This window comes from Homalodisca vitripennis, chromosome 3, assembly GCF_021130785.1.
Source record: "Homalodisca vitripennis isolate AUS2020 chromosome 3, UT_GWSS_2.1, whole genome shotgun sequence".
Classification (NCBI taxonomy): Eukaryota; Metazoa; Arthropoda; class Insecta; order Hemiptera; family Cicadellidae; genus Homalodisca; species Homalodisca vitripennis.
Genome location: NC_060209.1, coordinates 189,819,751 through 189,847,396, shown reverse-complemented (window position 1 = coordinate 189,847,396; position 27,646 = coordinate 189,819,751). Strand labels below are relative to the sequence as shown.

The 27,646-nt window shown below is 33.8% G+C and overlaps 1 protein-coding gene across 1 annotated transcript; it reads left to right on the top strand.

Moving 5' to 3' along the window:
- LOC124357897 (retinol dehydrogenase 12) lies at positions 1–26,473 on the top strand. Its single transcript, XM_046810010.1, has 6 exons — positions 1–176; positions 5,915–6,022; positions 12,494–12,667; positions 13,451–13,655; positions 22,268–22,469; positions 26,130–26,473. Exons 1-6 carry the CDS (start codon positions 74–76, stop codon positions 26,310–26,312), a joined length of 975 nt encoding a protein of 324 aa, XP_046665966.1. The 5' UTR covers positions 1–73; the 3' UTR covers positions 26,313–26,473.
- The last annotated feature ends 1,173 nt before the right edge of the window (positions 26,474–27,646 follow it).

The following is a 27,646-nucleotide window of genomic DNA, read 5'->3' as shown; positions in this document are numbered from 1 at the left end:
TGTTTGTTGTGTGTAGCGTTTTTTATACCGCTTTCGCCGCTTTCTAATCTAGTTTTGTAAACATTGATTCAAAATGTTACATCTCCTAAAATCATTGAAATATACAATATATTACTATATGTTAGGAACTGTTGGTATAATTGAAGATTTCTTTTATCGGAGGTATAATAAGTGTGGTAAGTCTATTACGAAATATTTACTAAAGTTTAAATGTTTTACATTCTTTATAACCTTTAACCTACTTAAAAATATAAGTTGTTTGACTTCAAAAACTACGTAATTGCTTTTTGTTGTAATCGAAACATATGATTTTAATACAAACTGACCATAGGCCTATTATACAATAGTTAACGTTGCCTTAGTCAGTATTGAAAATGCATAATTGTAGATAACTTTGTCTTAATTGAATATCGTTTTCTAACAATAAGTAGGGCTCCCAAGAGCAGTTAGTCCAACTGAATATTTCACACTTTACATATTCTGACGATTTTTCAAATAAAAAATGTGGCTGTAGTATAGTAAGAGGCCACCACTACAATTGAATCATATTTATGATTATCTAAACTGCCTTAAATGTGAATAGAATAGCAATATCATGTAAATAAATGTGACGAAAGGCCAAAACAATTTGTTAAATATTTACAAGGGAAAGTTAAAATCAAATATTTGATATTAGATCATAACACTTTTTTAATATTCATTTTTAATTAACCATGCAGGAAGGATTTTCTTAACCCTTCTAGTGAGTAAATAAAACCACTTTCCTTTGTAGGGGAGAGGGGGGCACTTGTGGACAATTTCAAGATTTTATTTTTTGTATTTTTTTCTAACATTTATTTTTTAGTAATATATTTTGTTATAGATTCATTAGCTTATTACTGATTAAATAAACTGCATTTCAAGAGTACTAATCAAATAGTTTTTTTATAATAAAATTTTTAGTAAACTAATGCACACTGCCCCAATGCGGGGCAGATGTGGACGTACCAATATTTTTACGGGGCACATGTGGACACATGGAAAAATAGAATTAAAAAGCACAAATAATTTTTAAATGAGTATATTTTTAAAACTACATTGTTCCCTGATATAACTTAACATATCAAATACACTTTTAATTAGTGAAGTCATTATTTTTAAATGTTTCACACAGTAAGAACAAAATTACGTAAAATATTACAAGTCTTTACTCATGTTATGTTTACAATCTTTTGAAAAACAATAGGCCTAAGCTAAATTTGCAATAAATTCTTATATTTCTCCTTTAAACTAAATGCTTTCTTTAAAAACGTTAAGTTATTAGCCAAAAATAAAGGCCTATCCCATGTTATATTCATTGAAATCAAATTTAAAGATAAAAGTGCTAACAGCTCTTTCAGTACCCCCTACAACTTTGGGCTGAGCAAGTTTAAAAACTAAGTCAGTTATGTCCACAATACTCTCATCTGTAACATCAGGCTTCACAAACTTAAAAGAATCAAACAAATCTTTTTTTCTGAAAAAATTTACTGTGAATTCGGTGAGTCCATGTTTTTCACTTATTTGAGCAACATAGTGCTTAACGCTTTTTTTCCCACTCAACTTAACTAAAACAAAATCGTTAAGGTTAATATTGCTTCCATCATTATTAATTTCCTCATACTCTTCTTCGTTTCCACTTTCTTCACTTAAAACAAGAGGGCTCAGTCCTTCACCAAAATCTATCAAATCCTGAGATTCTTCTGAGTCGGATGTTTTATCTGAAAACTTCTTGGTAAACTTAAGTTTCTTACAAATCCCTTGCTTAATTTTCTCCAAACTAAGTTTTCTCTTACAACTCTTCTGACTAGGTAAAAGCTTAGCTTCTTTTTTTATCTTCCTTTTCTTAGTTTCTTCTTCAATTCTATTTTTTTCCGGCGTATCTGTCAATATGCATGTTTTGCCTTTTTTCCTACCTCTGCAGCTTTCCTTTCTTGGTTGAGATTTAGGATAAGGCCTAACTTCTTCAGGTGTCAGTATTTTGTTTGTTGTTTTGTTGAATATTGTAGGAGAGTTGAGCTGTGCTAAGCTAACGTCACACATTGGTCTTGAAACTATTTCAGAAGGCCCTGCAATTGGCCCAAATTCACCGTCGTTATCAAAAGGATTTTCTATTTCATCATTATTTTGGGTAGCCCCACAACCTTCTTTTTCAGTTAAAAAGGTCTGAGGCAAAGGTTGCTCAGTCACTTTAGATGGTGCATAGTCATCTTCATTAAAAATCATCTTGTTGTATGGCACGATACCGGTTTTTTTAAACCCAGACAATATGTTCGTCCTCGTGAAAGCGTTATCATAGGCTTTAGCAGACAAACCTGCAACATGATAGATTGAAATCGTCTTTCCTGGGTTCTGTGATATCCAATGATTAAATTCTGCCTTGCAGGTGTTCTTGAAGGATGAAAATACACCTACATCCAGAGGTTGAAGCCTATGGCTTGTATGAGGCGGAAACGTGAGCAACACAATTCCATTGTCACGACAGAAATTTATCAGTTCAATGCTGACGTGGCTTTCATGGTTGTCGAGAAGCACCAAGATAGGATTTTCCTTTGATGCACAAGTGTGTTTTTGAATATGTTTCATAATTTGCAAAAACACATCCTGTGTCATCCATCCCGACTTTGTTGCAAAACCAATGCTACCATTAGGGGCACCTGCAATAAAAGCATCTTTAAAAAAAACTCTTGGGAAAACATAGGCTGGGGGTATAGTATTGCCCAATGCATTTACAATAGCACAGATGGTTACAAGTTCACCTCGTTCAGCTGATACTGTCTGTCCAACTTGTTTTACTCCAGCTGGAGCAACAACTTTTGGTGCCTGCAATACGGTCGTAATACCTGATTCATCAATGTTTATTATTCTCTCATCAGAAAATTTATACTGTTGAGTTACTTTATACAGGTTATCAAAAAAAGCATCTACATTTTGTTTGTTAAAATTCATGTTTCTTGCAAGGCTGGTATTTTCTGGTTTCCGTAGTGTTAGTCTAGGATGGCGACGCATGTATCCTTTCATCCAATCAATGCCAGCAGTTTTATTTTCTTCCCATGTTTTGGGCATTTTACTGCTGACTTTAAGGACATATGAATATGCAAAATCTCTTACTTGTCTGTAAGTCAATCCATATTGCAATTTACTAGATTGAATCAAGTAGTCTTCTAACATATCTTCTTCTTCATTGCTGAAGACCTGCATGGAGCTGTACTTTGAAGTACCTCTTCTAAACGGCACTGACGGGAGATCCACGATTGGTACTTCATTTTCTTCTAATTTATTTTCCTCTTTTAACTTTTTAAACCGCTTATGCAGCAGCGACTTGGACACTCCATGATCAGCAGCTGCCTTTCGAAAAGAGCAGTTTCCATTAAGGAGATCCTGAAGAGCTCGTTGGATGGCATCTTCAGGTATCGAAGCTCGGTCTGTCTTAGGTGTGTAGGTTCTCACCATTCTACCTGTAATATATAAACTGACATCAGTGGTTAGGCCTGTAAATAAAAAATTTTAATATTTTTTCCCTTTGATTCATTCCTATAAACACCATGGGTTTTACGCAAATAAAAACGCAACTCGTTTCTAATAGACCTACTTAAATTTCGGTAGGCCCCTAACCTGCTATTCTAAATGGGACTTTATTACATTAAATATAATTCCAATAGATTATAAAATGTAGGAACTGTTTAAACAACATATTTGCTAAAAATACACGTACAAATTGGAGTGTTGGGGCACTTGTGGACATGTCCACATGTGCCCCATTTTTAATGTCCACAAGTGCCCCAAGTGACATTTTATTATATTTCCCTCCCAATCTTAGTTTTAGGTTAGGTTTAGGTACACAATACATAAATCAAATTATTGCTAAAATAGTGGAGATTCACCCTAATATGCTTTTGTTAAATAAAAACATAAACACAAAAAAATATTTGCCTTCAAACACAGTGCTAAAATTTTACTTTAGACTATAAAAAAACTAAAAAATTTCTCACCTGTCTCAGAGTGTGTGTATGAGCTTCAAACTTCCTTCGTAGAGACAATACACTAGTACCATCCTGTGGTAAAACTGTGAACTAAATTCTGCACCTACAAAGCGGGAAATTCAAACTGTCCACTTCTGCCCCTGTCCACAAGTGCCCCCCTCTCCCCTACATATCCCTTAAAACTTGCTCAAAAATTAAAAAACTGTAAAAAAAAAAAATCATTTTACCACAAAAACCACATAATATAAAACCCACTAAACAAAGATTTTAAGATAGCCAATTTTATCTAAATTTCATGAAGATAAATAATATATACAGTTTTAGCACAATATTTTACTGGAAAAAAACTGTTATGATGGAAATATTATACACTATGTACAGTACATGGAAGAAACCCTTGCATTCACTCCGAGGCACTACTACTATCATGCTTTCTCTTCCTCCCTTGATACTTTGGTCTCCAAAAATGATCCAATTTATGGACTCTCTATGAACACCAGAATTGCATCCTGGACACTAGAATCGTGATCTTTCCCTTTTTTCTGTGGCCACATACAATACATAGCCGCTCTTGTCTTCCTGGTAAGCGTTGGAGGGAATGGCCTGCACCAGGATTTGAATTATAATCATCGGGAAAATTGTGTGCACTGATATCACTGTCACTCATATCACTCATTTGTTCTTCTAAAACATTTCTAATATCTTAACGTAAATCATCCGCCATTTCGAACGTATTACAATCGGAATAAATAAAATAACACCGGTAAACACGCCGACACAACTCATAGGACTGCGAGTAAAACACAAACAACCTCATAACAAATACCAGCTATTTGTTTATTTTTTTTAACAATTCATCTGGAGACAGATCTAGAGGAAACAGAAGACGTTTCTGTACACAATGCAGTAAATAACGGCCGAATTTAACCGAAGATAGCCGAGCAGCAATGACGATTGCGAAGGCATGTTTGAACGTCGACGCATCGACATTTATCATTCATATTAAACGAATGAATGTCGCTAGAGCGGCTTCTATGACTAAGAGGGTTAAAGATAATGTTGAAGTGAATTGATGCAGTCCCATCAGAACAGCTATGTTGACGGTATATTGCTGAAATTATATCGGAAGTCTGAAAAGAGCAAGCTCGATTGAAATATTTTAGATGGAATTATAGGTGTGGGATAAAGCATTGCCATGTACTCCAGTGTGTAATTGGTTGTAAAAGGTTTAGGACAGGTGAAAACTGTAAGAAATGAGCTTCACAACAGGCATGTTTACCACATTGACTGCGGTGGTCTCACACTGATACTGCCCCTGCTGCACTAAAGTCGGTACATGACACGTGTTGTAGTAATAATATTAAAAAGATATAATATAGCTAGAGATGTATCGTAGTTTAACAAGTAGACTGCAGTGGACTCATACTGATACAATCTCCTGTGCTCTAAAGTCGGTACAAGACTTGTGTTGCAGTGAAGGTGTTAACTACATATAATATAGTTTAGAGATATATCGTAGTTTAACACATTGACTGCGGTGGACGCACACTGCTACAATCTCCTGTGCTCTAAAGTCGGTACATGACTTGTGCCGCAGTGAAGATGTTAACTACATATAATATAGTTTAGAGATATATCGTAGTTTAACACATTGACTGCGGTGGACGCACACTGCTACAGTCTCCTGTGCTCTAAAGTTGTTTTTGATATGTGTTACAGTGAGAATGATTGACGCCAATATCTTATCTTCGAATTGTACTTATATGAAGATGTTGAACATCTTATAGTTATTAAAACTTAAATAAATTTTAGTAATTTGTGTTCAATTGGCTTAGAAACGTCTGTGCAAGTTGTGTTCTAAAGATTTCCTGTATCAATATTGAAAAATATAGGCTATTTGTTTAATTTTTCAGAGTTGCAGAATCGCACAGATGAGGTGGCAGTCATCACGGGTGGCGCCAGAGGCATTGGAGCTGAAGTCGTGAAAAAGTTACTTCTGTGCGATATGCATGTCATCATAGGTAATATCTTTATTGGGTCATTGATCATTTTATTACTTAATCGAATTTGTATAAGAGGAATTAACACATTCACTGCTGCCTCCTAATTTTGACAACTTTCTTACACTGCTGCCCATTTTAATGATTTTTTTAAATAAGTATAATTTTTTAACCAATTATAAAAAAATCATGTAACTTTCATTTTTTTAAGGCTGAGTTCTTCCTATTTCTACATAAATGCTCATGCATAAATATTTTAAAACAGAAAGTCTTGTTTTATATCTTAAAAGCATATTTTTTTGTAAAAAATAAAAAGTTCCAAAAAACATCACCATGTACTAGTCTATAACATAAACATATTTCTCATTATTATTTGCTGTGTTCAGTATTTTAATTACTGTCACTATAGCTACAAATATTTACAATTGAAATCCACTTGTGTTTACATTTTTTTTGGTGTGGGGGTCTAACCCACTTTTTCTAGGGTCATCATCAGAAGCTGAAGAAAAAACTAAATTTGTGTAATAAACCAATTATTTATAAAATACAAGAACAAAAGTTTTTATTACTATTATGCTGATATTTGTTTTTGGAGTACAAAAACAATGTCAACAAGTCCATTGGTTGTAATATCAAGATTGTAATAATCTGTATCATCCTGTATCATCCTATCATAACATTGCAGACAACAAAATTAGCAGAACGACAACAAACGGCCGCCGCTACACAACTATGAGTTTGTAAACAAACCACTTTTATCCGATATTCCAGGTGACTGCAAACAACATTTCATAGATCATAAACCATAGAGTAAGAAATAAAAAGATGGAAATAGCGAATGACTACCAATGCCGAAGTCTAAATACGCTTAAATGCATTTTTATGCAAGTCGGTGCCATCAAAAGACATCGGCAGTCTAAAGAATTCCATGCGCGACATCAAATGACATTGTTGGCAGTGAAAGTGTTAAATCAAACTAGAGTACTTCGGTATTTTCCAGAGGCCATTATTATATTGTGTAATAACAAGTAGATAAGGACCTCCATATCGCCGACATCACTTTCTTTTGAGAGACATAAAACAAGAACTGATTGTCATAATGACATGTAATTTTCACAGTTAGTTAAATAAAGTCTGTTATTTATAATAATGTAGTTTTTTAGGTCTCCAGTAAGAAAAACTTCCAAAAATACTGGCTTCCGGATAATACCAAAGTACCCAAATTAGTATTAATCCTTTGGCATTGAGTGATGTCTTGCAGAGCTTAGAAGGACTCACAGCTTAGCAGGCCACGCGTAAGCTCCTGTTGTCTTTGGAGTCTCAACTCTGCAATAATTGCGTAACCATGTACGTCACTCTGACTCCAATTTGAATGGCATTATTTGAGCTCCAACTTTTTTAATAATTGTGATGTAAATGCAATTGTTGAACGCTTACAATGATTATTAGTGGCTTGTCTGTTTAATGGGTTATTTCCTCCTTTCTCATTAAAGTACGAAGTAGTATGTAATTTAAACTGTGGTTTTATCTTCTTAAATCTAGATTTAATAGTTTTATATGCAAAATAAAAATACAGTGTCTCAACTCAAAAGAATATAAACTTATTTTCATATTTCGTTTAGCTCCACAATAGGCACTAATATTTCAATAACAGCTATGATGGTACTGATACTCTGATAAGAAGATTCCAATTTAGTCTAATGAATTATTACATAGTAAAAATGCTCGATAAGATAAGAAGTGTGAGGTACACAATTTGTGATACATAACATAGCTATGGTGGGAAGGGTTGATTAAATGTGAATGTTGAGGTCATTGAATTGCTTCATTTCATGTAGATAACACTGGCTGACTGCTGGGTAAACAGACAGAGATTTTTGTACTCTATATGTCTGAGGTCAAAACGTGACAAAGAGGTTGTTTCTGAAGATGGAGACTAGGGTTGAGCTAAACATACGCGGTTCAATATATTACCACACAAATAGTAAGAAGGAAAGATGACAATTTGTTTAGTACACATTAAGTTCTTTAAAGGATAAAAATATAAATAACTAGCTGTTGTTCGTTGCTTCGCATGCAATTTTAAAAATCAAAGTCCTTAGCCTACGTAGTAAAAGTACTTACAATCTAATATGATGGAGCACTATGATAATTTAAAAATGTAAGTACGCATACATCAGGTATTTATTTCAGTGTTCTTGGTTAAGGGAATCATAGGTTAGGTGACTGATTCTCATATCAAGTTTCACATTGGTGCATTTCTAGTTTGAGTTAACTTATTATACTTACTATGCCACAGTTGAGTTTGCCTTGTTGCCCGATCAAAAAAATGTATATATGCATGGGTCTTTGAAACATATTTTGGTGCAAAAGTACTTACTTCTAGCCCTCCTCATATACTTCCGGTTTAAGATATTTCCAGTGTCATAGTAGAGTTTTCCTTGTCCCAATCAAGAAAATATATGTAAACACGTAGGACTGAGAAGCCAACTTCTGGGACGACGTGTCTACTTCTAGATGTTTAAATTCACTTCCAGTTTAATGTATTTACCTAGAAACAGTTGCCGTATTGTGCTGAGCAAAAAATATATACATACAATTAGGTCTTGGAAACATACTTTGGTTAAAAAGCATCTACTTCCAACTCATGTAATCTGATTTTGGTCCAAGATATTTTCAATGCCATAGTTGAGTTTTCCTTGTTAATTGCTTAAAATAGGTTTTTTGTGATAGACTTTTTTCAAACTAGGCCTATAGTGTGGGAAAGAATGGTTTGTTGAGATATACAGGGTGACGCAAAAGTCACTGGACAGTTGGTTAAAACAAGACTAGATTTATTTGAAATTATTTTTTATTACAAACAATACTTACAATTATTTTTTATATTCAAATTGTTTTCCGTCTTCATTAATACATCTTTGAAGTCTTTCTGGAATACTGTTACATACTCTACGGCATAGTGTGGGATCATTGTCCAAATCATAAAATGCGTCATGTATGTAGTCTTTCAGTTCGTCAATAGTATGAGGCTTTCGAGAATAAACAGAGTCCTTGACTACTCCCCATAGGAAAAAATCCATTGGTGTGATATCTGGTGAACGTGGGGGCATGTCAATATCTGCCCTTTGACCAATAAATTTTCTTTGGAAACGTTCGTTTAAATAATCGCGAACGGCAGTGGCGTAATGTGGTGGAGCACCATCGTGTTGAAAGTAAAGTTCTTGAAAGTTTTCTGCAAACATCATGAGTCCTGGTACCACGTAATTCTGAAGCATATCCAAATATTTATCTCCTGTCACTGTTCCTTCAAAAAATATGGTCCAAGTACGCCAAATGATGATATTGCCCCCCAAACACTCACACCAGGTTGATTCAGCTGTTGCTCTAACAAAGACTTTGATTGTCAGTATACCAATAAGTACAGTTATGTCTGTTAACTTTTCCGCTTAACTTAAAATTGGCCTCATCAGACCAAATAATTTTATTAAAAAGGTTAGGATCATGTTTGTGTTGGTTAAGCATCAATCCACAAAACTGAAGTCGTCGATCTGGATCATCTTCAAGTAACCCATGTAATAAACATGGAATGTAAGATTTATACTTCTGTTTGTGTAACATTCTTTGCACTGACCTTTGTGATAAATCCAGCTCAGATGCTAATCGTCTGGTCGATTTTTGAGGACTTTTGGTTACAGCTAAACATACCCGCAATAAATTGTTATCAGTTGAGACTATTGTTGGGCGGCCAGACCTTGGTGCATCCATAACAGATCCATGTTGTTCAAATTGATCTCGTATGTTGTACACTGTTTGTCTAGACGGTGGTTTTGATCTAAAGTGTATTCCCCATTCATTAACAACTGCAGTTGCACCACTTTTATAAAATGTTTTTAACACGAAAATCCTTTCTTCTTTCGTTAACATTATGACTAATGTTTAACAAAAATTCTATTCGAAAAATAATAATTCCGGGACTACAGCTTTAAACACGAACACAGATGAACTCACTAGTTCCATTGTTGTGTGTTTCATTGCATTGTATTGCCAACTTAAAAAGGCATAATACCAACATCACGGACAAAAGCTATTGTACTACATCTTGTTGTTATTTTTTTCTTCTTTTAACCAACTGTCCAGTGACTTTTGTGCCACCCTGTATAGGTTTTCATTCCTTTGTTTTTATTTAAGCCACTGTAAAAATGCCATATCACTATGTCAAGGAAGCCACCCAGTATGATTACCTTATGTGCAAACATTCACACAGCACTGTTCATTATGGCAGGTTCTATAACAGTGTATAAATAGTATTTTCAAAGCATTATACAAGGTCCAATCAAAAAGTATCCTACCTTTTGGTGCAACGTAAAACTGAAGTTACCTGAAAAAAGCTGGCGTTAATTTTCTTCAAAATAAGCACCCTGAGAAGCAACATAACGATTCCAGCGACGTTTCCACTTCTGGAAGCAGTCTTGAAAATCACTTTTCGGCATCGCCATGAGATCAGCCGTTGTTTCATAATTGCTTCTCGACTTTCAAATCTGGTGCCTTACAATGGTTTTTTGAGGCGGGGAAGAGCCAAAAATCGCATGGAGCCATATCTGGAGAGTACGGAGGCTGAGGAACTTGCGGAGTGCCGTGTTTCGCCAAAAAAGTTTGAATGAGCTGGGAAGAATGAGCTGGCGCATTGTCGTGGTGTAGCCGCCAATTTTGAGACGCCCACAAGTCAGGTCTTTTGCGGCGAATCGCATCTCGGAGACGACGTTGGACACTTAAATAGTACTGTGCATTCACAGTTTGACCCTCAGGGGCATATTCATGGTGCATAACTCCACGGTGGTCGAAAAAAACAGTAAGCATCACTTTGACATTGCTTCGAACTTGCCTTGCTTTTTTTGGCCGAGGATCCTGGGGAGACTGCCATTGTGATGACTGAAATTTGGTCTCAAGGTCATATCCATAGACCCAACTTTCGTCTCCAGTTATTATCGATGTCAAAAAGTCCGCATCATCCTCACAACATTGCAGCATGTCCTCGGCAACATCCAATCGCCGTTGCTTCTGCTCGTCTGTCAGCAATTTTGGCACAAATTTTGCGGCTACCCGGCGCAATCCCAAGTCATCCGTTAAAATTGCTTCAGCTGATCCGAAACTGACATCTAACTCAGTACTTACTTCCTCCACAGTCATTCGACGATTTTCACAGATCAAAACTTTAGCTTTCTCGGTGATTTCCGGAGTTCGACTTGTTTTTGGTCGGCCCGAACGCGTGTCACTTTCTGCCAAGGTTCGACCACTTTTGAAACGGTTATACCACTCTTTAATCTTCTTAACACTCATTGCCTCATTTTCAAATGCTAGCTGAATTTTCCGAATGGTCTCACTTTGTTTTTCTCCGAGTTTCACGCAAAATTTAATGCAATAACGTTGTTCCACTTTTTCCGTCATCTTCACAGTTAGAGAAAACCGATACGCGCACTTGACTTATCAGTACATACTGACCCGTCTCCGGCGAACCAGTCGGGGGATCAAGATAAGACTTTGTACCTTTCCTTATCATAGTAGGAACTATTGTCGCAACAAATCTTATCTCATTATTCGCAGCAGAAGCCGCGATACACGACGAGGTCGGATACTTTTTGATTGGACCTCGTACGTTTCAAAATTCGTCACTGGCGCAATCCAGAATAAAAGTTAGATGTAACTTTGTATTTGTTATCTGCATTACACTACTGATGTAAGCAAATCATCACAGCTGTTTAGTATCAGTTAAATTTTTATTATTAAGCGAATAATATAACTATTTTTCTGAATTCTAAACTATTCCAGGAAGCTTTCTGATCATATTCTTCATGTAAACCTTCTTTGGACATTAACGAGTACTTAAATAACTAATTAGCAGAGTGATCCAGGCTTTTTTGAGATTACCACTTAGCAACACATTTAGAAATTCATTTTTATTTAATTAATATTAATATTGATAATGTAGCTTTGGCAGACGTTATTTTTGTATTAAGAGTGCAAAACTAAATCAGTTAGACAAGCTATGTTCAGTAGTCGTTGTCCATTGTCGTAATGGGTGCAATGGACAATGAAGAAGGAAAAAACATGGTCACTATGTATAAGTTATACCAAAGCTGATTATGGCTCAAATCCTGATATCTCATGTCTTTAAGAAAAGTAGATTACTAAATGATTGAACGCTAAATATAAATATCCTTACACTTTTTTATAACTTATTTTATTTTCATATTTCAAATGTTTGAACATTCTTAAACTGTATGTCAGTGGATCTAAACCAATAGTATCCCACATATAAAGTGTTTTTAAGTACTATGAAAGTTAGTGAAAATTGTAAATTTAGGTCCAAATAATGCAATACCTTGAGTACTGTATAATATAATAATAGTTATAACTAATTTTACACTGATTTAACTGTTATTTTGTTACCCAGATAATCTGATGAAGGATGGTGTAAAATGTTCTGTGTTGCAGGTTGTCGAGACGTAAGCAAGGGCACAGAGATGGTGCGAGGGCTGAGGGCACAAGGTATCACCTCCGGTTCCACTTCCATACTGCCACTGGACATGGCTTGTCTGGACTCTGTGAGAGCATTCGCCACGGCCGTCCTTCACTCTCGGCCTCGTCTGGATCTTCTGATCAACAATGGTAGTGTTTTACTGTGACATAAGTGTAAAAATTGTTGAGTCAATGAGAATACTTCTTCAACTAGATTAGGCTAAGTTGATTACAAAATGAGAGGTCCGAACGACGATAACTTTCTATATGTATATTATATAGTTTACTACTTAGAAATAACAAGTTTAAGAATATAAATCCAATATAATGGATTTGATTATGGTCCACAAAGCAAAAGAATCTCCCCACTCTTTCTTCCCACTTTCAAATTTAAATGGGAAACAAATCTGATATACAGTGAGACGGTGGTGGGTTTGAATCCCAATGGGCCATCATGTTCTGTTTCCAAATTACAGTTGCATTACACTGAAAGTGTTTGCCTCCCTTTATAACTAGCATCATGTTCCCGCCATACAGTTAGGTGGTGGTGGGTTCGAATCCCAGTGAGCCGTCATGTTCTGTTTCCAAATTACGTTTACTTCACCGTTTGCATTACTCTGAAAGTGTTTGTCTCCAAATTATGTTTATCTCACCAGTTGCATTACTCTGAAAATATTTGTACAAATTACGTTTACCTCACCGGTTGCATTACTCCGAAAGTGTTTGTCTCCAAATTACGTTTACCTCACCGGTTGCATTACTCCGAAAGTGTTTGTCTCCAAATTAAGTTTACCTCACCGGTTGTATCACTCTGAAAGTGTTTGTCTCCAAACTACGTTTATCTTACCAGTTGCATTACTCTGAAAATGTTTGTCCAAATTACGTTTACCTCACCGGTTGCATTACCCTAAAAATGTTTGCCTCTCTTTATAGCTGGCATCATGTTCCCGCCATACAGTGAAACAGTGGATGGGTTCGAATCCCAGTGGGCCGTCAACTACCTAGGTCACTTCCTGCTCTCGCACCTGCTGCTGGCCTGGCTTCACCAGTCCCCCTCCAACAATCCCAGGATTGTCAACATCTCCTCGTGTGCTCACCATGCATCCTTCCCAATTGATTTCAGTGATATCAACATGAGGTAAGTATTTTTTTTAATTGTAATGCGTTATACTTTACAGGCTATATAACAGTTTCTACTTTGATCAGCTGAAAGCATACAACTCTTGTGTTAAACTTTTTGTTATAGACGTACTAATTTGTAACTAAAACTAATTGAAGGATTAAAAACTAAGATGAAGGAGGAACAGATTTGAAGAGTATAATAAAGGATAAGAAAAATAAAAACTTGAGTATATGTGTAAAAAACTTAGTCAGGTAAGAAAACTTATTTGGTTTACTTTTACAACGCTTTGGAGAAAGGCTTTTGGCTATATTTATCTATATAGACTTTTTTAATTGACATGTTATACTAATGTCATACTAAGTAATATGTTAATCAATTTTTGTCATTGATACTCTAACAATTTGCTCTTGATTGGTATTATGTAAATTTTTATTATATGAATTGGATAATAGTTTATAATACTTATTTACATTAAATAATTATGAATGGAAACTTGAAACAACTAACCATAATATTGTTTCTTTACTATCAAAATTTTATATAAAACTACAAAGACAAAGACTAGACAAATATACATAATAACTTAGCGCCTTCAATTAGTGTTTGGCTATTTAATATACGTAACTGTCTCGTAATTGCAGTTTATAATGTGCAGGCACTTCTAAAACTTTTATCTTCAGCATCACTGCCTGGTGGCGTGTTAAATCAATGGGCATAACATATAAACCTTCTCCCTGTAAAATTACACATACATACAAATTTGCATAATGATCGGTCAAATAGTTCATGATTCTATAAAGGACAAACACACACATTCATTTTTATATAATATATAGATTATTAAATTTTGATTTATTTTTATATATTTCAAAAGTTAGGTATAAAATGCAATTGAAACGTGTTTTAACATTTTTACATAAAATTATATACATGTATTTTGGAGTCATTTACACCATTCATGAAATCAGCGTAACATTTTGTAATAGAATGTATATATTTAAATTTTCCTTTTATACACTGCTAGTTTGGTATATCAGGAAACTGTGAATAGAATTTTCATTTTTGTAAATATGTTTGTTACATAGTTTTTTAGCGTCATAAAAGTACAATACTGTAAAAGTAAAAATTCAAAATAGTTTTCTTTATTCTTTTGAATAAGATGATGTATGACATGTTACATTTGGAGCATTAGTTGTAATTGAAATAACCTTTAGAAAAAGACATTAGACAGGGTGTCTGTATAAAAGGTAAAATATCTATAATATAAAAACAATTCAATAAGTGCCTAGATGTTTGCTAGAAGTATAACCCTGTTTTTAAGGCAGTGATGAAGAGAAATAAAGAAAATATTTGTTCTTCAACTGAAATATTTTTTAAATTTGATGAACAAATTCTGATTCACAATACAATTTTCATATTCATGAATCACCTTATTGCTCTTGACACCACCACACTCTGTTGTTTAAACTATTTTTATTAAGTCTATTGTTTGATATATTATTGTTTAAAAATTCATAGTTTTAATGTCTGCATTGTGTATTTCCACATTTTCTGCTCATTTTTAAATATTACCATTATGAAATAATATTATTTTATTATATTTATTTTTAGTAGTTGTTTTGTAACTGTAAAATTACACTTGTGTAGTTTTTAATGTTTTGAATGGTCTACATTTTGTTATAAACTTTTTAATTTTATAATTTTTGGAGTAAAATTTTATATACATAAATTATTAAGGGAATTTCTGTTACAAGACATAGTTTATATATAATAACAGAAAAATATTAAACTCTGTATATATAGTAGTTACTTATTTACATGTAACAACAGTTTAGTTATGCTTAGGAGAAAAAAATCCACTCCACTGACATTTTTATGTTGTGCAAAGCTAAAAAGATAAATTTGGACCAATCAAGAAATGTTTCCTTGTAGGGAATTAAGTTTCTATGGCCATAAGGTAAAATTAACTGTATTGGAACATTTAAAAAATAAGGTTACTTTAGAATGATATAGTTTTGCTTTGTACACAAATATAAATATAAGGTATTGTCAAACTTTTACTTTAAATTACATAAATATGAGGCTTGACTACCAGTGATTCAGAAAAAAAACACAAGTAGGCATAAAACAATCATACGTAAAACTCTGCACTTTAATTAAAACCTGAAAAAAATAGTGTTATTATAAATAGATATGCCAATGGGTTAAGATAAGTCCATATCATCCCTCATTGTATTCTAGGTCCATATCATTGTAATCTATTCTAACCGAATTAACTCTACTAGAGGAAATAATTCACCTATTACATTCACAGAATTTCACCAGTTTATTTGCTTAGAAACAGCTACCAAGTTCGTTTGAACAGACTTGAAACTTTTCCTAACAGCAACTGTTCCACAACAATAGCAGAAAGAAGTCGGTTTGTAACAAAGAACAACATTCCCACGCTCAATTAGAAAAGCAATCAAGAGCACAGCGGTGGCAGGAAATGTGACAATGGCAGTTACGATTGACAAATTGTGGTTCAAGGACCTAGTCTCCTGATCGTCACTGCCAATCACCAGGCCGACGTCTCTTCCCTCTAATTGGTTTCATTTAGCACAAGTCAAGTCGAGTCAGCTTTATTACGTTTATGTTGAAATTGCCTACATATTCAGACTCGTTAGGTCCAGCACTGGTGGGCTCGCTTAATTGCTGAACCGGTTGTGAAGCTAATGAACGGTACCACCTGTCTTTCTTCCATCTATCCGTTTTTTTTTTTTTTTTTTTTTTTTTTTTTTTTTTTTTTTTTTTTTTTTTTTCAGAAGACTTTATATTTGGAAACAGTTTAATAGTTGTTTTATTTAAGTCATTTTTTAAGGTTAATGTTAGTAAATAAGAAATTTAAAACATCATTCAAGTCTCATAGGTAATAGGCAAAACGTATCTGTAATTTTTTTCAATTATAGACACGTTTCATTAGGACACATAAATTTATGTTTCTTACTTTAGTAAGAACCGTACTGGGATATTAAAATTACGCGTGTGAGCAAAAAAGTAATTTCAAATGGCCTATTTTCACAATCACTACGACTCTAGTCATGTACCGACTTTAGGACAGCCGGTATGGTAGTAATACTTATTCGCCACATGTTTTAATGTGTTAAGTTTTGAACTTGTTCGTGTCTAGAAAAATATAGCAGTTGATGATAATCTTTCATTGTAATAGGAAAGAGAAGTAAATGATGATGCAATGTAATTTTGTAAAAATGTAGATAGTGGTGGTTTTGAATATAGAGAGGCTTATGATGAAAAAATTATTGGGCTTTAAGGTAATAGTGAAAATTCTCTGTTTTATTATTCCCCCTCCTTGGTTAATATTTTATAATTAATCAAAAATACGAAAATCATACAATTTTTTTAAATTTTGTCTGGTGTGTGTTTTTGTTTAGTTTTTATGTACAACTTCTTCTGTTATCAACTCTGACTAAAGCAAGTTCATCACTGACTGGTTTTTAACTTTAGTTTTTGCCTAATCTTATGCGTTTAGATTTGTGACTGAAGAAGAGTCAATACTCTAGCCAGTCCTCAAAATAAAATGTATAGATATATTTCTGAAACAGTGATGGCATATGTTCAAAATCCTGTTATGCTTTAAATTATCCATCATCTAATAATGAATTTTAAACAAAGAAGTGTCAATTCTGAGAAATCAAATCAACCTAATTTTACAGATTTCAAACTAATTTCTGTCCTTGTTGAATACTTAATTGCTGTAAAGCTCAATTAATTTTAATTAGGCAAAATATAACAATACGATTTTTTAAAGATAATTTTACATGCTCATTTTTATCTCAGTAAATCATGACTAAAGTATGAATATTCTTGTATGTCGATATTCTTAAGGAAAGGAATATAATATATTTAAATAATAATACTAATAGAGGAGTAACGATTTAATTGGCTGAGTGTTAGCGAACAGTTTAACATTTGTCTTATTGGTGACCATGATGGCAGCAAGAGGATTACAGAATAAATAAATTTGTAAACAAACTGAATTTAAGCATGTGTGACATTAACAACTGTAGGCTAACCACCCCAAAACATACAACATAATCTTGGTGTCTATAATAAAGTAAAAGAAAAGTGTGTAGTGTTTTATTATTTAAACACTGATATTAAACAAAACTTCTAGTAGAGAGAACTAAAATGTAAATGCATCATTTGACTAGATATTTTGAGAAAGGTTTCTACTTTAGACATTAAACTTTGCATGAAACTTCATTTTTACATTGACAAGCGTGGGATTTAGCTAAGTTTCATTAAAGCTTATCACTGTTTGTAGGCTGACACAATTTCCTTTTGTCTGCTGGGAGAGGCGTGATTTCCTTTATGATTGTCTGTCTGCAGGACATCTTGTGAATGAAATGAGCTAGAGACTTGAAATTTTGCACGCAACCTCAGTGAAGCCTTTTAAGATAATTAAGATGTAGCATGGTGTACCACCACCTTGTCTGTAATAGGAATTAAAAATATAATTTTATTGAATATTTTTTTTATGATAAGCCTACATGTATTTTTAAATATTAGAATTCTTTATTAGATAAATTGTAAGGTTATTATGAGCAAAGTATGTCATATAATTATATATTGTTTAGGAAAAAAAAATGTTTCAAAATTGTTGTGTATCATAATTTTTATAAGTGTTTATTATAAATTAGCACACAAACAAATTACCGTACCTATTTTGCATTATGTAGTCTTCTAATAGTTTTCTTACAATATATTTGGTAATATTATGATACTCATTTATTACTGGTAAAGATTACATTGTAATTTGTCATACATTGTAGCATTTAAAACACAATATTGTACACTTCAATGTTAAGAGCAATGTAATCCTCCAGTTCGTCCAGATCTTTAAAAGAAGCAATATATTAAATAAATAAAAATGTAATTAAACAAATTAATTAATTAATTACAAACTAATTACAACACAGATAAAAGAATGTCCTAAGATCGACAATAATTGCTTAGATTTTACCAGCTTCTTCTTATTGGAAACTAAATGCTTAATATATGATCAAACACTCCAATAAATGAAAAATAAAAATCATATATTAAAGTGTTTGATCATATATTAAGCAATAATTGCTTAATTAATTATTAATTCCAAAAAACTCATCCACTTCATAAAATGGGTGTTCCAAAAGGAAAAATCCAATTTGTCTTTTAAAAATACCAAATTGCTGTTATCTTAATCTATTTGGCAGTGTGTTCCATAATTTTGGTCCAAGAGATAATGTTTCTAATGAATATTGTTTGGAAGTAAGTTTTTTGGTTACAGTATTGTTTGCGGCCTTTGTGTTATATTGGTGTATGTTTTGATATGTTAAGTTGTTTAACGTAGCCATAAAAAGCAACAGTTTATACACAACTAAACAAGAGACTGTCATAATATGAAGTTCTTGAAATTTTTGTTTACATGAATCCTTACTGCCAATACCAGTAATATAACGTACTGTTTTATTTATTAATAAAATTGTATTAATGTTCTTTTTAAATGTATTTCCCCATATTTCATGATATTTGCTGGGAAATCCTCAGACAAGGTGAATACGCCTTGGCTGTGTTAATTCTCTTAGCACTTTTGGGTTTCTGGAATACTTTCTCATTTCACACATACAATGTAACTCGTTGTTCATGGTTGACTATAATTTTGTTCCATTTTCCATTATGTTTGTCTTGAACATGAATTTTTTTGTTTCAAGTTAGCCCTTTACTGTCGTTACATTCTTTTTAAAGTTAATTATCTGTTGAAAATTTAATTGTGTTCTGAGTAGAAAATTAAATGGGTTAACATAATTATTAGTGAACATCGTTTATAGTTAAATTGTGTTAAATGTCTGCAATAGTCCTTTTGAACCTATCCAATAAAAGTAACCTACATTTTATTTACTTACCACAAAGCATTGGAAAAGTACATTAAAAGCCATAAGTATTTACAAATAAAATGTTATAATAGACTTCCAGAGCCACTGTCATTGTTAGAACTAACTCTTTTAAGAAATTGATCTCGAAATGGCTCATCAAACATGCATTTTACTCATTGAGTGAATTTTAAGCTCTGATATAATTATAGTTACCATACTTTATACTTTAGGAGTAGGCAAATAACAGTTATTCAGCAGTTTAACGGACTGTGACATGACAAATGTTAATACACTTTTTGTAATTATAAATCTTTTAAGTATTATTGTTGGAAAATTGTTCAGTCAGTAAAAGAAAAACCATTTTCTAGTACATAACTTTGTAGGCATACATTGAATATATATTTTACTTTTTACTAAAATATGATTTAATGTTAATTTTGAAATCTGACTAGAACTTTACATGGTTGCTAATTGGTTTCTTATATTATGATTGCTGTTTTTTTATTTTTGTTGTTGCTAATTTTATTACCTAGTGTTAATTTTAATTCCAGTGGTTTTAACTATGATTTTTTGTTTGTGATCAAACTTTAGCAGCTGCAATGTATAAACACATATTATTGTATAGTACCAATTCTAGTTGGCATTAATTTTAGTATATAACGTTATAGTGACGATGTCCGTTGCGTACATTTTTATATTCAGACAAATAAATGATCTTGAATCTTGAAACATCTTACCAAAAGTGATGTGATTAGAACTCTGATGTGATCAAGAAAGATCCTATACTGGTGTTCCTTATCTCTTTATAAGGGACAATTTTTGTGATTTTCTTAGTTTCCACATATTAAATTCAAAGTGTTAAGGACATGGCTAAATATTTCTCTCTTACCGTTTCACTAACATACAGGATCTGGTCTTTCACAACTCTAGTTAACCCTATGATTTCCAAGTGAAGGCACCTGCCTGTATTAGGCAAAGGTATTTTATTACCATCTCAAGCCTCTCCTAAGGTATACGTGTGTTGCAGCTGAAATCTGCTGCTTTTACACAAACTCCGTAGCTGAAGAGCCGAATTGGGTCTTAAAAAAAGAGGTCATCAGGGTACAATTCAAACACTTCCAAATTTTCTAAATGTGTTGTCCACTGCTCTAAATACTGATACTACACACATGAAACACAACAGTTGTATTAATTACATATTTTTGCCAAACTCTGTACAAGCCTTTGTCATCAAGTTACATATTATTTGGAGAGTAATTTTGGGATTGGTCTTATTTGAAGGTCATCTTTCAGCTTTTAGATTTCAAAATCAACCTCAATGGTTAAAATATATTTACTTCAAGTTGATAAACCAAGTTTTGGAGCGTAGCTGCCAAACTAATTGTAAAATAAAGCACTTTTGTAAATGTCCGTTTTTAGGAAATGTCAGAACAGCAGGATATTTAAATGATTAAGAATGTACTCTTTAAACAACAACTCTCAAACAACTAAAAGTGATGTCTAAAGCAGACAGGAATGTAAGCTAGCAAATCTGGCTTAAACCATTTTTTTCACTATCATTAATGTATATTAATGTTTTCATAAATATTTTTAACCCTTTAAGTGCTGTATACCTACATCTGCAGTTGAGAATTGCTGACGTGCATATGTACAGTTTGTGTTTATCCGGTGTGAAAGTTTAGATTGTATCGTTGTTGCTTGTTGTATAAGGTGGCTCAGACATCTTTGTCTATTGACTGACAGACTTTGCGACAACTCACCCTTTGTTTAGGGGTGTGGATTCTCCAGGAAGATTCACTTCTGGCTGTTGTACCTAAAACCTTCCAGTTGTACCTAAGTAGGGTACAGCCAAAACAGATTTGTCATTTTAATATTGGCAACCCTATGGATGCCCAGGAGCGACACATCACAAACCGCAAATGTCGAGATATTGGGTGCAGGGGTAGATCGATAGGTCTAGTCTACTACGGGAGATGACTCTTGGAGTTGGTGGCATAATGGCACATAACCTAGACATAAGGGCATGCTAATCCCTGTCTGCTCTGACTGGAGAGGCTGGTACAGAGCTGGATCCCCTTTGCAAGGAGACATAATGGGAATTAATGCCTAAAATCCTTCCTCATGGATCTTGACAGGAGGCGGCCCATACCCCCAAACCTTACCCATCCAGAATATCCTATCACTCCAGAAACCGCACGAAGGTTCTTTTACAACTAAACACAATTTCTAAGCTTCTTGTCTTAAGAAAATGAGGAGGGGAACAGAGCACCATATGCTACTGCCCTGCTTGTCATGCTCAGTTGATCTGTTACTGTACTGTAAACAAACTTGTGATTGACCCTTAAATTTATTATCTGCTGGTATCATCATGAACATTTTTCTGCTTATCATCATCTTTTTTCTTTCCCAAGCACTTCTGAATCATGGAAAATCTGAAATTCGTGATCTTTGGTGGAGCTATGTTGCAACTCAAGAAAATGAAAACAACACTTGCAAAAATGTACTATCATTAAACTACTGCAAATTGTCATGAACACTCCTATTTATTACCCATTCAAATTTGCATTGTAAAGAATAAATTAAATTTCTTTGAAATGCTAATAAAGAACTGTACAGACAAAAAATTGAAAAATATAAATACAAGAAATATGTAGAACTTAAGTTATTGAGTTATGGTATTATATCAAATACGATAAGATGATGTTTTGCCAATAGAAAACGCTTCATCACGCAGGCAGCGTATGCCCAGTCGAAGCTAGCTCAGCTCATGTTCACACAGCTGTTACATCGTGAGTTGCGTGCTATCGACTCTAGAGTGAGTGTGGTGGCCGCCCACCCTGGCATCGTAGACACCGACCTCTTCAACGGCACCCTCATGAAGACTGTCATGCCATGGGCTCCTGGCCTGCTTTTTAAGGTAGATATAGTCCCAAGTAAGGTAATATATAGTGAGAGGTGTACTTTTGTTTACTCGTAGAAAGAAAATACTTTTACTACAAAAAGACAAATTTAATATTAAGACTTCTTATTTTAATTATTTTCTTAGCAGAGTGTTTAGACAACTTAAAATGTATTTTGGCATTTTAACGCTATAACTCTTTGTGGCAGAACATCTTTGTCATTAATAGAAATACCACACTGTGCATTAGTTTCTTCAGTACAAAACATTTGATCTACTTATTTAAGTCAGAACGTGTTACTGTTATCCTGAATGCGTATTAAATTTGATGGACATGGTCAGAAACATGTGCTGTGGTTTTCTGTCAGTGTGTAGGAGAAAAGAACTGGGACTTTTGTTTTTTAATTTTTCTGAAGTGAGTTATTAGAATATTTATAAAATAATTGTTGTCATGTAGCTGTTTCTGAGTTGTACACTCAGGTAATACCGAGATGCTACAAGTAATACATCTCTTCATAACAGGGTTGGCTGTCTCTTCTCTTGTGTCACTGACAGTTTAGTGTTTCCACAAGATCATGGTTGCTTCTGTTTTTTCAGTTTATATTGTTTTTATAACATCATAGTAGTTATGATGTTGCTTCTATGTCCGAGACAGCTATCAAGTCAAATTTATAATGCATCAAAAGACCTCAGCTTAGAACAGCAAATCTTTTCCCCTCGGGACGTAGTTGGCAAATATCTCAGAAATCAGAATATGAAAGAAAAACATGTCCATTGTATAGAAGGATTCTATATGCAACACGTTAACAACAACGACGTTTTTTAGTAACTTAATTTTAGCTTGAATTTAACATGGGTGCAAGTACTCTCTATGGACATAGTGTATGAAAGATTATGGTGGTAGGAAATTATTTGTCCAGAAAAATACTTTCCCAGTGCTCATCGCTCCTACAAACCTGAGTGATTATAACCTACAGCTAGCCTTCCTAATAATAAAATGATGAGAGAAACAATTTTACTCTCAATTTTCAATATAGTTTTGAAGGTGGTAAAATTAGGTAAAGAGGAAGGAGTTGAATTACGTAAACATAGCACTTGCCAATTAGTGAGATTTGTAAGTTGTGACATGTAGGGGTATGTCAGTACCTTTCATACCAGGAAAAATATTGTTACTATTTCCAGACTAGAAATTATTGTTCTGTACAATTCTTATATAATCTACTCTTTACTATCCAAGAGACAAGTTTATTAAATCTCTTCATCAAATAAAGATGTTTTTGAAATTGCTTAGATATCAGGATCAGTTAACAATTATTTAAATTATTTTGAGTAGATATTTTAATAAGTTTTATTCAACATTTTGAACCATCTAGAGAATAGGATTTTGGAAGGTTATAACAAAAGTCATATATTTGGTGATGACATATATCCTAGTTCACTATAAACCGTATTTGTACAAGATTAGTAATAAAAATAGTCACTGGGAAAATTTAGATGTACATTGTAAGAATTTCAATCTTATTGTAAACTTTTGGTAATTAAAAGTACAAAAATAAATACTTGATATAAAAGGGTTTTTATTTTTGAAATTAAGATTTATATTTATTATTTTTTTTAGTAAAACAACAATATAACAATATTTAATGCACTCCAGTTGTGTATATGTTTTGTCTATGTGATCAGTGTAGGTAGATAGTACTGGCCATAATCTTGTTGTCCAATTCCTTCATCTTCAGTTTCTTTCAAGCCCAAATACAATGACGTTAATTATTATTTTCTTTCTTTCAGTTGTATTATTCATTGCAAAATGGCTAAGCCATCGGAACACAAATAAATTAATAAAGCCCATTAACATTAAAAATCTTTTTGTTTTTACTCTTTCTCAGTTTTGAAAAATAGTGATGTGTCAGTGCTCCATCCACAGTTATGTATCGATGCAGGCACTTTTTGAAACTTGGCAGTAATGCTTCAAATTAGCCTCAAAATCAACCAGATGATTGCTTCATTCTCCACCAAAAGCACATGCAGCACCCACGTTGGCCAGAATTTTTCGCAACTGGTCATTTTATAAAATTTAATTAATGAATACTATGAATACTAATGAATACTTCTAAATACTATGAATACAATAAGGATCTGTATATAATATTTATAGACTTTAAAAAAGCATACAATAGTATCTCTAGAAGTAGTCTATGGAACATTTTGAAAAGGTTTAATATCCCAAATAAACTGATAAGTCTAGCAAGACTCTGTGTAAGCAGCTCCAAAGGAAAAGTACAGGTGGGAAAGGAGTACACAAACTTGTTTAATATAAATACAGGATTGAGGCAAGGTGATGGAATATCACCAATTCTATTCAACTTTGCTCTGGAAGAAGCACTAAAAAAGATAAAGGGGATGCCTGAAGGAGTAAAATTAGGAGATAAGTTCAATATCCTGGCATTTGCAGATGATGTAGCCATTCTAGCTGAGAGAAAGAAGGACTTAAACAGACTAGTAGAAGCCTTTTTAGTTGAGGCTGCAAAAGTAGGATTACAAGTAAACGAAGACAAGACGCACTACATGAAAATAAGCAGAAGAATGGAACAGGAAGGAGAAAAGCTAGAAGTACTCAACCATGATTTCAAGGCTACAAAGGAATTTAAGTATTTAGGAGTGACGATAACACGTGACAATAGAGAAGAAGTTGAAGTCCAATGTAGATTAGCAGCAGCAGATAGAACATACTGGAGCCTTGCAAAACTTATCAAAAGCAAACTATTAATGAGGAAGTTAAATTAAGAATTTACAAAACCATGATCTTACCAGTTTTGATGTACGGGTCAGAAGTATGGGCACTCACAAAGAAATCCCAAAAAAAGTTAATAACCTTTGAAAACAAAATACTAAGAAGAATTTTTGGACCAGTTCAAGAAGGAGACATATGGCGGATCAGGAAGAACAGAGAACTAAGAGAAATATACCTAGATCCCGATGTGATTGCACTGATCAGGAGTAAAAGAATGAGATGGATGGGCCATGTTGCCCGTGGGGGAGAAGATAAAATGATAAAGAAGATGTGGCGAGGGGAACCAGAGGGAGTGAGGCCATTGGGAAGACCCAGGATGCGATGGAGAGATCAGGTGGAGAAGGATTTAAGAACGATTGGCGCTACACTGGAAGTGGCTCAAGATAGAGGAAGTTGGAGAGACATTGTTGGCGAGGTCAAAAACCATCTGGGTTTCGAGTGACCACAGGAGTAAGTAAGTAAGAGTAAGTAATTTAAGAAGACTGTATCATGTTATATGCCTGTGACCTCACTAATTGTTCGTACACTTTGATTTTTCTATAAATCAAAAACCATAATCACAAATTTTGTCAATCAATTTAGGAATAGTCATTTTCACTGTACTTCCTGAACGATGTTCAATTTTTTTTTTGCATACGGGGCTATATTTAAAACCATTTACCCAGTTTTCGACAGATTACCGAATGTTTGTAAATAAACACGAGTTTATTACTTAAATCTACAGTAAAAATTAAACAACATGATGGATGTAACTTTGAGTTGATTAAGTTATGATGCTAAAATCGAAGTTTTTCAATTTCTTCAAGCACCATATTTTTGGATTTTCTAATTTAATTAATAGGCCTTATACTTATATGAGTTGTTCAACTATTGTTTACTTTTACCAGACACCCGAGGAAGGTGCGACCACTGTGATGTACGCAGCGCTACACGCGAGAGGAGGAGACTACATCAGCAACTGTCGCTCGGTATACATGTCTACGCTCGCCCGTGACAAGAGGAAACAGAAAGAGCTCTTCTCACACTCCCTGCACAGCTTGGGCATCAATTCCTTCGGAGGACTTTTATAGTCGGTCAAAGTAGTTTGAACAGAAATGAACTGGCAGTATTAATATTAATTTATTTTAGATTTTGTTAAATGTTATCTGTTATTTATCGTAATTTAACTGTTTGTTGTTGCATTTATCAGTCAGTATTATTTTTACTTTAATAAAGTAATTTTTTATAATAATTGTGGTTAGCATTATTTCTTCAGTTGGATACTCCTGGTGTTGTTATTCAATAAAGTGTTGTTTGCACATCCTGTTAACACAGTATTGGCCATTTTAATTGTTTTAAGGGTATCTACAAAACCCTTCAAGAATTAAGGTAGTGTAATAGGTTTTTTTGTTTTATTATTTTTTTGTTTTCTCTCTCTTAGGACAAGAAGCTTATAAATTGCACTTAGTCCTGTAAGAACCTTTGCGCTGCTTCCGGAGTGATAGGATATTCAGGATGGGTAAGGTTAGGGAGTAGGGGCCGCCTCCTATTGAGATCCATGAGGAAGAATTAGGGCACTACATCTCAAAGTCATCCCGGAAGAAGGGGAGGCCAGCTATGAACCAGCCTCTCCAGTCAAAGTAGGCAGGGGGTGGCACACCCTTGTTGAGGTTAACAAGAGCCTCTGAGGTAAGGGAACAAACCCCACCAACTCCAACAGTCATCTTCTACAGTAGACTAGACCTATCGAATTGCCCATGAACCCCAGAATCTCAACATTTGCGGTTAGTGATGTGCCGCTACTGGACATCCATAAGGTTGCCCAGGTTGAAGTGGCACATCGGTTTTTGCTGTGCCCAGTGGTGGGTTCAACTGGTAGGTATAAACCAGCCAGAAGTGATCCCTGCTGGGTCGAGTGTAATAAGTTATCGGACAGATTAAGGAATTATTCAGAAAATTCTTTGTTTTAAGTTTATTTTTGACGATGGAAGGATTATGAAGGAATCAGGATTTTTCCAGACATTTGCCATTGTTCAGTGAAACAAAACATCAGTAACACTATGTTTCGAGATCTGCAATCTGATCTCTTCTTCAGGATCAGGTTGCAGATCTTGAAACGTAGTGTTACTGATTTTTTGTTTCACCAAACGATGGCAAATGTCTGGATTAAAATTATTTTCTTTTAAAAACAAATACTGTGTTATCTCTTCAAAGTATCTCATATGAAGATAAAAAAAAATTGGAAAGGCAGTCACGAGACTGACCGACAGAAGTGACTACTTCTTATAACGGGCTATGAATATGTATCTTGAAAAAGTATGTTTGCTTATTTTAAATGGTTATTTTTTATATTAAAAATAATATGAGACATTCAATTCTTAACATAAAAATGTATTATATTTTCTATTAATTGTATACATATTTT

Bases quoted from the DNA above. Each gene is read 5' to 3' on its own strand.
- LOC124357897 (XM_046810010.1), top strand. From the start codon at position 74: ATGTTACATCTCCTAAAATCATTGAAATATACAATATATTACTATATG. The intron at 13,656-22,267 runs GTAAGTATTTTT...TTTTGCCAATAG, and splicing joins TTCAGTGATATCAACATGAG to AAAACGCTTCATCACGCAGG. The intron at 22,470-26,129 runs GTAGATATAGTC...TACTTTTACCAG, and splicing joins CTCCTGGCCTGCTTTTTAAG to ACACCCGAGGAAGGTGCGAC.